This window comes from Triticum aestivum, chromosome 1D, assembly GCF_018294505.1.
Source record: "Triticum aestivum cultivar Chinese Spring chromosome 1D, IWGSC CS RefSeq v2.1, whole genome shotgun sequence".
Lineage (NCBI taxonomy): Eukaryota > Viridiplantae > Streptophyta > Magnoliopsida > Poales > Poaceae > Triticum > Triticum aestivum.
Window position 1 is genome coordinate 358,407,702 of NC_057796.1, and position 10,175 is coordinate 358,417,876.

The 10,175-nt window shown below is 44.0% G+C and overlaps 1 protein-coding gene and 1 non-coding gene across 2 annotated transcripts; one reads left to right on the forward strand and one right to left on the reverse strand.

Annotated features, from left to right (window-relative positions):
* Positions 1 to 874: 874 nt before the first annotated feature.
* Positions 875 to 7,788, forward strand: LOC123182057 (PHD finger protein ALFIN-LIKE 5). Its single transcript, XM_044594510.1, has 5 exons — positions 875 to 1,182; positions 1,306 to 1,338; positions 3,043 to 3,271; positions 6,917 to 7,049; positions 7,121 to 7,788. Exons 1-5 carry the CDS (start codon positions 1,071 to 1,073, stop codon positions 7,400 to 7,402), a joined length of 789 nt encoding a protein of 262 aa, XP_044450445.1. The 5' UTR covers positions 875 to 1,070; the 3' UTR covers positions 7,403 to 7,788.
* Positions 7,789 to 8,673: 885 nt separating this feature from the next.
* On the reverse strand, positions 8,674 to 8,776 carry LOC123183729 (U6 spliceosomal RNA). The gene has a single exon (XR_006492758.1). It is a non-coding gene; the product is annotated as a U6 spliceosomal RNA (small nuclear RNA).
* Positions 8,777 to 10,175: the final 1,399 nt, after the last annotated feature.

Here is a 10,175-nt window from a genome sequence, read left to right on the forward strand (position 1 = left end):
TCCAACTGCAAGCCATGAATGACGAAGAGGTGGGACACAGAGTACCAAAGTTGTGTTATGACTGATACCAAACACTTCAGAAGCATGCCCATGACTTTAGGTGAGTCTAGATTAACGCACCCTCCACCCTTTGCGCCTACGAAGAATCGTCTAGTGGGTAACATGACTCGGTGTGAACCCTAAGAATACGATGTCGAATAGGCAGCAGCGTACAAGCGCCTCAAAGGCCCATGCTCATGTCAGCAACCAACACCATAGCAATAGCAATACACCGCCCTAAACTTTGTTGCTAAGACCGGATGATGGCACCGACTCCAACTTCCACTCTGATAGGTCTCCACATGAACCCAAGCATCGCCTTCGGAGGAAACGGCTTCACGTCGCCACCATCGTTCGGTGAACCAGACCTAGGGTTTCGTGAAATGGATACATTTCGACCAACAACCACGTCCAAAAATAGAAATAATCATGTGCTTCGAAAAACCAACTCGTGGTGGGTGGAGGCACCAAAACAACAAATAAACAATAAACAAACACCAAGAATGACACAAGCTTTTATAGAAAAACAGAACACATCACATCATTTCCAACAAAACATTACGTAGGAAGCAACTCAAACTCCCTGCAAGAAAGGGAAGCAACTCAAATGCAAAACACGCCTTAAATCGCCCCAAAAATATATGAAAAAAACACTTGTAAACATCAACAAACAGTCCCAAGCCTCACCCAATTCAAAAGTCAAACTATGCAAACACATCACAAACAAAACTCAATTAACACGAGTAGATGTGGTGACGATAGATTCCATAAAGGCGAAAGATATGATGGCCAGTGGCCAGAGAGCCACTTTGTTGTTGTTGCAAGCCCAAAAGGCACCGCCGGGCGCCGGGGCTCAAATCCTCCCGGAAGCGAACGCAAATCTCCTTCCCAAATAAAAACCTCACCACTCCTGCGGACTGCGAGCCTGCGGCCCTGTCTCTCTGTGTGTCCTCCACCTCCTCGCGCTCTCGCCTCCCTTCCCAACACCCTCTCTCGCCGCCGCCGCCGCCGCCCCCTCGCCGGAACCCTAAATGGACGCCGCCGGCGCCGGCGCCGGCGCGCCCTACGCCTCCCGCACGGCGGAGGAGGTCTTCCGCGACTTCCGCGGCCGCCGCGCCGGCATGATCAAGGCCCTCACCCAAGGTATCCGCGCCCCTCCCTCGCCTCTATCCCTCTGCTTTTGCTCGCTGCCGGATTTGCCCGCCGGCCCGCTCCCGTGTCGCTGACGTGCACTTTTTTGTTTGCTTGGTTGGTGGCTTTTTGCAGAAGTGGACAAGTTCTACCAGCTCTGCGACCCCGGTGAGTCCGCTCGATCTCTCCTGGTGTAGGGTTTGGCGGCGACCAAGCTACCGCCGCCGCTAGGTCTTGGTCGCTTGGTTGCCCCGCTGGGAATTCCGGAGCTAACCTTGTTGAATTATGCGCGTATGGAGCTCTGCGACGGTGGTGGCTTCGCAGCTTTCGTCAATGCGGTGACGAACTGGGGCGTTGCGTGGGATTGGAAGTGTAGACTGGAGGGAGATATGGTTTATTGGTTTCTTATGTGGTGCTTGGAACTTCGAATTTGTGATACTTCGTGTGCGTTTTTTTTTTTTTTGGCTTGGTCGTTAGCTATCCAGAATTTGACGGTAGCCAGAGTTGCAGGGTGGAGGAATTTGAAAAGAAAAGAAAAATGGTGCCGCGAAGTTCTGAATTAGTCATGTATATGTGGTGTATTATCTCTTTGTCGCGTTGCTCATTTCGCGCCTTTTTCCTCCATAAATGCAGTCTAGGTTCATGGGTTCATAGCCTATATCAAATATGGTTTATTAACTTCCTATGTTGCTTGGAATGTGATACTTTGTGCTTTTTGATTGGTTGATAGCTCTTTGAGAATTTGATGGTAGCCATCATTGCAGGGTGGAGGAATTTGAAAAAAAAAATGGTGCTGGGAATTTCTGAAATTAGTGATGCCTGTGTGGTGTATTGCCTCGTTGTCGGTTTGCTCGTTTTGTGGCTTGTTTCCTCCATAAATGCAGTCCAGGTTCATTGGCTATTAGCCTGTATCAAATATGGTTTAGTAAGTTCTTATGTTGCTTGGAATCTTCGAATTTGTGATACTTTTTTTTGCTTGGTTGTTGTTAGCTCTTCGAGAAATTTGATGGTAGCCATCATTGCAGGGCGGAGGAATTTGAATAAAAAAGTGCTGGGAATTTCTGAAATTAGTGATGCCTTTGTGGTGTATTGCCTCGTTGTCGGTTTGCTTGTTTCGTGGCTTGTTTCCTCCATAAATGCAGTCCGGGTTCATTGGTTAATAGCCTGTATCAGATATGGTTTATTAAGTTCTTATGTTGCTTGGAATCTTCGAATTTGTGATACTTTTTTATTTTGGCTTGGTTGTTGTTAGCTCTTCGAAAAATTTGATGGTAGCCATCATTGCAGGCGGAGGAATTTGAATAAAGAAGTGCTGTGAATTTATGAAATTAGTGATGCCTGTGTAGTGTATTGACTCGTTGTCGGTTTGCTCGTTTTGTGGCTTGTTTCCTCCATAAATGCAGCACAGGTTCATTGGTTAATAGCCTATATCAAATATGGTTTATTAAGTTCTTATGTTGCTTGGAATCTTTGAATTTGTGATACTTTTTTATTTTTGCTTGGCTGTTGTTAGCTCTTTGAGAAATTTGATGGTAGCCATCATTACAGGGCAGAGGAATTTGAATAGAAAAGTGCTGGGAATTTCTGAATTAGTGATGTCTGTGTGGTGTACTGTCTCTTTGTCGGTTTGCTTGTTTCACGGCTTTCCCCCCATAAATAAATACAGTAAAGGTTCATGGGTTCATAGTCTGTATGTTATCATTAGCTCATATGTTTTGGTGAAATTAGGAAGTTTTTAGGGGCCATTGCACCTTGGGGGTGGGGTTAGAAGTGCGAGGCTGCTTCATTTGTATTCTCTAATAGTGCGTTCTTCTCTTTCTTGCTTGCATAACAAAGTTCTTGTGTATTTTCTAATTATGTTTATCCGTACAGAAAAGGAGAACTTGTGCCTTTATGGGTACCCTAATGAAACATGGGAAGTGACGTTGCCTGCTGAGGAAGTCCCCCCAGAGATTCCTGAACCAGCACTTGGAATCAACTTTGCTAGGGATGGCATGAACGAGAAGGATTGGCTGGCACTAGTTGCTGTTCACAGTGATTCCTGGTTGTTGGCTGTTTCATTCTACTTCGCGGCACGGTTTGGATTTGACAAAGAGGCAAGGTAATGATTCCATCAAACTTTCTGTTTCCTTAAACAAGCATATGCATCCTTAGCTCATGTCCTCTCCATTTTCCATTTGCCTTTTTTTAAACGGATTCATCTACAGTTTGGTTAGTTCAACGTCTCCCTGATCAAGGGATACGCAACAGTCGCTAAACAAATTCCTCATTGCTAGCTTTTGATTGTCATCTTAAGCTATTGTGATTCTTCTTTATTAAATTTTCTTCTTACTTTGTTTAGACGCCCTCTCTTGAATATCTCTCTCCACATTTTTTTTCGATTGGAGATCTTGGTTTAATCGTTTCTTCCATGTGCTCGTTTTCAAGTCCGAAAAATGGAATTGATTGCATGCCCAGATGCTCATAGTGGTCCCAAATAGAATGTGTCCTTCAGAATTATTAACATTACACCACATTGGGGAACACTGGAACACTTTACAAGATAGCATGTAGTCTGACTTATGGTCATCCTTAAGTTTTCTTGTGTAGGACTACAATTTTATCCCATCGTTTTGAGGTTATTACCAGTAGTTCTGTTTTGAAATAGCCTGAAGAACAAGTATTAAAAATGTCAACATACACGCACCCTGGAGACTGCCATTTCTAGAATATCATACATTGTAAACGAAGAAAGTAGTTTACTATATTTTCTTTTGTCCTTTACATTATAAACGGAGTAAGTAGTCATGCAAGGCAGTTATTGTATCCTCGCAACCCTTGCTTAAAATACGCGTCAGCATGAGCAAAACACTAGAAGTTGCATTCGCATTCAGTCCCAGGAGATATATTGCACGTTCTAAATCACATTCACCACTAAAATTTAGAGGAAACAAGTTTGGCGATAGTGTTTCTGTGACAATCTAGATTCTAGAGGAAACAAGTTTGGCAAAAGTTTATTTCATCTGTATGGTTTCTATTCGTGGCTTAGCAATTAGTAACACTTTCTAAATGACTTGAGAACTACTGGCATGCAAATTGCTACCTGCTGGTGAAGTTCAAAACAAAATGAAGTTAAAGTCACTGAATTATAGCACAAATTGTATACAGAGGGCAGACTGACCCTGGTTAGACTAGATCAAATGAAATTAGTCCTCGGCGCAATTATCCAGTTAGTCCAAGTGTTCTATATTATCACCCTGAAGCATCTTTTCCTGGGCCTGTAGCTTGATGCTTTAAAACAACTTGGAGGCTTCTGACTCATCCTAGTTGCTCAAAACCTTCTTTAGTGCGGTAACTTATATTTTAGGTGGGTTAACTTTGTTCCAGGTCGTGCAAGATTACGTAATAATTAGACTAACATGCTAATTGACAGCCATCTCAAAATTATTGAACTTGAACATCCTGATGAATCTTGGACTGGTTTTTCCTTGATAGTGAAAACAACTTGATAGAGTTTGAACTTTTCCTACCATCTTCATGAAGAATTATGGTTGTTTGATCCTATCTTTAGATGGCAATTGATAAGTGAGCGAAGAAGCCTTGATGGTATAGAAATTTCTGCACATAAGACTTAGGGATGACTTGGTATTTATCTGAAAATCATCACAACTTCGAAGTTTCAGGGACAATCTAGTGGACTTACGTATTTGTAGTGGTAATAACTTGGTAGATAAATGAGTGCTCTAACAGGGAGTACTATGTTGGATCTAAACATTAATAGAAGTTAGAAAAGCACCATGCAAGCTGGTACTCAGCTTATGTATTGCGGTATTCATATTGAAGCTAGGTTTTTCTAGTTAAGTATTCAAGATGAGTGATATAATCATATAATTCCAAATTGAATCATGTAGTTAAGACTAGGTGCTACAGTTATTTCGTGGATGTGTAGCATCAGTTGTAAATGCTCAGAATGACTTGATGATATAGTAGCTGGATACATTTGTCAACATGATTTTGGAACTTCGGGCACCGGGCTGCCTTTTTTTTTGGAACTTCGGAAATTTATAGTTGGAAAAATGTTTGAGTTCGAAAAATAGAAAACTAGAGTAAGAAGATGTAGATAAACACAGAGAATCTTAACCCAAGGTTCAGAACAAACACATGTTGTTAGCAAATAAGATTTGAGATGCAAGCAGAAAATGCTACAATCAATTCAAATATGAAATATCTCAAGAAAATTTAGATCATGAAGTTGACTCCTTGGTCAGGTTATCCTGCATAGCTGATGAGTGTTTAGTGCAACTGGACCTTTAACATCACGACATCTATAGAAAAGCCTCTTAATTTTGCTTTGAGATACTAGGGAAGTTATCAGATTAACACCAGAAATTACTGCATAATATGGATAATACGTGCACTTAATGGCTGGGCGGCTGCAGATATTATGGGGAAGCTTCAGATGTATGCCAAGCATAACTGCAAATTTTAGAGGGTATGAAAGAATGCATCTAAGGCCTGGAGCCCTGGATAAGTTCCCAAGCCGGCTTCAAGGTGTAATGTACTGTGGTGAATATGACTGCTAGAGTGGTCGAGGGCCCTCATTCATGAGTGTGTTCATTGTTCTTCTCCTTTGTGGTTTGCGACGGCTTAGCATATGATAAAATTAGCCGGGTGCAAATTTGGGAATCTTCATTATTTGTTGAAGTTCAAGAGTTCTGTGTCAAAAGGCAAAGGTGGTAATCAAATCCAACTACCCAAGGTTGATTGAACTGCATTTCAGCAGCCAAAGTTGGAGCAAATTTTGATGCCAGTAGGATAAATTTTCTAACTAATACTCTTGGGTGGCTTCTGTTTGATTTTGGTGTGTTCCACCCCATGGGCAAAGCTATGTGAAGCCAGCACAGGCCTTAGCCCCACAGCCCAGAAGAAATAACTAGTTAACAGCTAATATGTAGGCCAATTTGTCACAGAATTACTTAGAGACCCTGCTTTTTCTGATGTCGATGAATTGCCATTTGATGTCTTCCCTACCATCGAAAGAAGCCAAATCGTACAGATTTTATGAAACTGTGTGCGATGGCTTGAATCCACGGTGCGTCCTACTTTCGATAGGACCAATTGACAATTGAGCAAATTTTCCCATTATTTAACTATGCAGTTCACCTGTCAAATGTGCAACAGTCTAAACTTGACCGGGTTTATTTTTCTTACTACAGACGCTACTACTTACGGCAGTTGATTTAGCATTTCGATAGTTTGAATTTTCATTTGGCCTCTCATCTCAAAGCTCAGCCACTGTTCCATCTGATAACTTGTTCACCTGTTTATGCACGGGATAGCAATCATTTTTTATGGGTGGATGTTAGGAGGTTACAAGAGCTCGTGTGTGGGTATTTTTCTTACTACAGACGCTACGACTTGTGGTAGTTTGATTTAGCATTTCGATAGTTTGAATTTTCATTTGGCCTCTCATCTCAAAGCTCAGCTGCTGTTCCACCCGATATCTTGTTCACCTGTTTTTGCATGGGATAGCAATCTTTTTTTGGGGGGGTTGATGTTGGGAGGTTACAAGAGCTAGTGTGTGGTATTTTTGTGCAATCCATGGAGTTTAAATTGAATTCTTAATCAGAGATACATGAAGCTTTGCTGCAATTTACCTTTGGCATAATGTTCCATGGTCATACTGAAATATGGTCAGTTGAGTAAAAACCCAGTTTTCTGCTGCCATGTGTGTTTGACAACCTGTGCTGTGTTTTATCTCACACAGGAGGCGACTCTTCAACATGATAAATAACCTGCCTACAATATTTGAAGTCGTGACTGGGGCTGCAAAGAAGCAGATCAAGGAGAAGGCCCCCAACAGTACGCACAAAAGCAATAATAAGCCAAGCATGAAAACTGTAAGTGAAGATACTATTTATGCCACCTTGCAGTATAAGATGTCACCAATAACTTATCCTCTGTTTTATAGTATTCAAAGCCTGAGTCCCAGTCAAAGGCCCCAAAGATAGCAGCGCCCCCAAAGGATGAAGATGAGAGCGGCGAGGACTATGGAGAAGAAGAGGAGGAAGAGCGCGACAACACCTTGTGTGGTACCTGTGGAACAAACGACGGCAAGGACGAGTTCTGGATCTGCTGCGACAACTGCGAGCGGTGGTATCATGGGAAATGCGTCAAGATCACGCCTGCTCGAGCCGAGCACATCAAGCACTACAAGTGCCCAGACTGCAGCAACAAGAGGGCGAGGGCGTAACGGCGACAAACAGCACCAGCAGGGCGGCAGGACTCGGAATGGAACCAGCGCCAGCACCAAATCGTCATCGTCGATGCCTGCTGCAGCCTGCAGATATGGCCTAGCTGTCTAGCTCATCATAGACTCGCCTTTCGTTTCAGTCGAACACTGTTGATTCACCCTTGACCCTGCAGTTCGTTCATGTTGGTCCGACTCTTCACTTGTGTGTTTTAAACCGTTGGTTGGTTGGTGTAGTAGTGTTGTACCAGCTTCGATCTCTTCAGCGGACATGTCGAAGACGTTCTTCAACTGAAAGGACCCGAAAGCTGACACCATTGTTTCTGGCTTTGTTAGCCTCGTCTCGTTCCTGGGCATATATATATATCCATCTTGCTGGTCTTGTTTCCCTTGCTTTGGCTATTGTTGGCATAGCTGATGCCGGCCCTTAAGGACCTTCTGTGCATAGCTCCAAGCGTACATTTTGACGTAATAGTAGGCTAAGTGTATGTTTAGGCCTTTTTTCAGTAGTTGGTCTGTTTCCCACAAGGTATTAAGGTTGCCTTGATTTTCTTAGTTACTTTACATGTTCTCCTTGTATCCTTGTGGTACGAATTTTGTAGTCTCCTTAAATCATAGCTTCAGGAGAATAATCCAGACAAATATTTCTTTTGCCTTTTGTTCATTTTTAGTGAGGTATTTTTAACTTCAGTTCGAAAAACTTACTGAACTAGTATGGATAAGTCTACTCGGTAGATTAGCTGAACTGGTATCGAGAGCCGCCACCAGTGTGCCCTGCAGCACCTGCTTAGTTTTTTTTGTTTGTTTGAACTTTGCAGCCTCTGCTTAATTGGTGGACCATCAGTTGCTGTGTACAAGATGGAGAGGTTTGGAGAAGTGACTCTGTTAGTCCAGCTGCGGGTGGTTAGATCGATCACGCGATGATGACAACTGATGGCATTCATAAACTTTCATGCTCCGAGTACGCTTCTCTCACAGATCTTGGATGGGTTTGTCATGTGATCTCTCTCTGTGCCAGGTGATAGGATAAACCAAAATCAAACAAAGCGCATGCGTGTGGTGACCCCGGAAAAGGGTGCTTTCGTAATAAAGCTGAAAATTCAAGGTCCAAAAACGTTAATTCTGAGAGCGAAGAACACAAGACCCAATTTCGAGATGGAAGCATTGAGGACCTTATCGAACAGGAACGAAAAGTATGAGGACCTCTTTGTAAGAGAGCAGTACACACGAGCGGCTCTAAAGAAGGGCGCAGGGACCGGCGCGTGAAATCCCAAAAAAATTTGGACCATTTCTCGATTTGTGCGTGTCATCCTTGCGCAGGGGCCATGCTAATCTTCTCTGTATCGTTCCAATTTTATCAGATGTCCCCGAAGGGACGAGTCTGTCTGCAGCGCGCGGGTTATAAACTGGTGCTTCTCTCCTCGGCCAGGCGATGTGGGACTAAACGAACACGCCTTCTGCCCCCCGCGTTGTTTGTCCAGCAGGAAGCGCCATCGGGACGTGCGGTGGGCCTCGAGTAGGCGTGGTCTCTTAGTGCGGCCCAAAATAATGGAAGACCGTAATGGGCCTTCATGCTTCTGGGGAACTGCTAGTCGCCCGATGTGGTGGGGTTTTTTTTTTTTTCAACGTGTGGGAGAAGGCTAGTTTTGTTGTTTAAAGAAAAAGGAGAACGCGACCAACTCATTTGTTGTTTCTCTCGATGTGTAAAACAACAGACCACACAGGAGGCAGCTGTATCCTCTCTTCATAGCGCATTCTCCGTTTTTATACTCGCCATTGTGCATTCTCCTTGCATTTTAATATAAACGTGCACGTCATGGCGTGTGTTTTCAGAAGAGAAAGTGAGTAACAGGCCAACACGTCTGTGGAAAAAGCAGGAGCCTAGTGCATCTGACAGTAGACCCAACAAGCTAAATCAGGGGAAGCAGCTAGTGCAAACCCTGGGGCTTACAGACAGTTATACATGTTGGTGCGTTAAACGACCTTTTTTTTGCAATTACTAAATTGTTTCTGGAAAATGATTAAAAACAGACGGATGACACTTGGGCTTCGTCAGCCGCGTCTGGCACCGTGCGATCGCATACGACCGTGTGGTCTGTCCCCCACTTGAACCGACGAGACTTGCCTGCTCCCAGCGCGTGCGCCCATCTGTGCTCCCGCATACCGGATGGGAGCATGGGGAGAAAGCAGGCAAGCCGGATCCCACTTGAACACCTATGTGACACCTGAACTTGTGACTGTTTAGCAGTTCTTTTTTTACACTTCACACGTAACGCTTAGCACATACCTACACATGTAGGTGATGCTACAAACAGTTCAAGAGAAAGCACACAGGAAGCACCAAAGGAGGATTCTAGAACACCATATTTTTTACGTTGATTGTGGGTGTTTGTTGGATTTTGGTATTAGCAAGCACATGGAGTCATGATTTGCTTGAACATAGCAACGCTTAGAGTAGCGTCCTTAACGCTTCCACCGCCGCCGTGGCTATCGAGACGGAGCGGCAGGGCCGCCGTCATAGCGCATCGTAGTCATGCCATCGTCGCAGCACTGCCACGGCCGGGAAGCGGGCCGTTGCAGCATCGTCGAAGCAAGCGGGCTTCGTCGGAGCATCAACGCGGTTATAAAAGCACGCCGTCGCAGCATTACCGTGGCCGTTCAAAGAACGTCATCGTCGTGGTTCCTTGCAACATAGTTGCGGTTGTCAGAAGCATGCTGTCACAACATCATCGTGTTGGAAATAGACCCTAGAGGCAATAATAAAATAGTTATTATC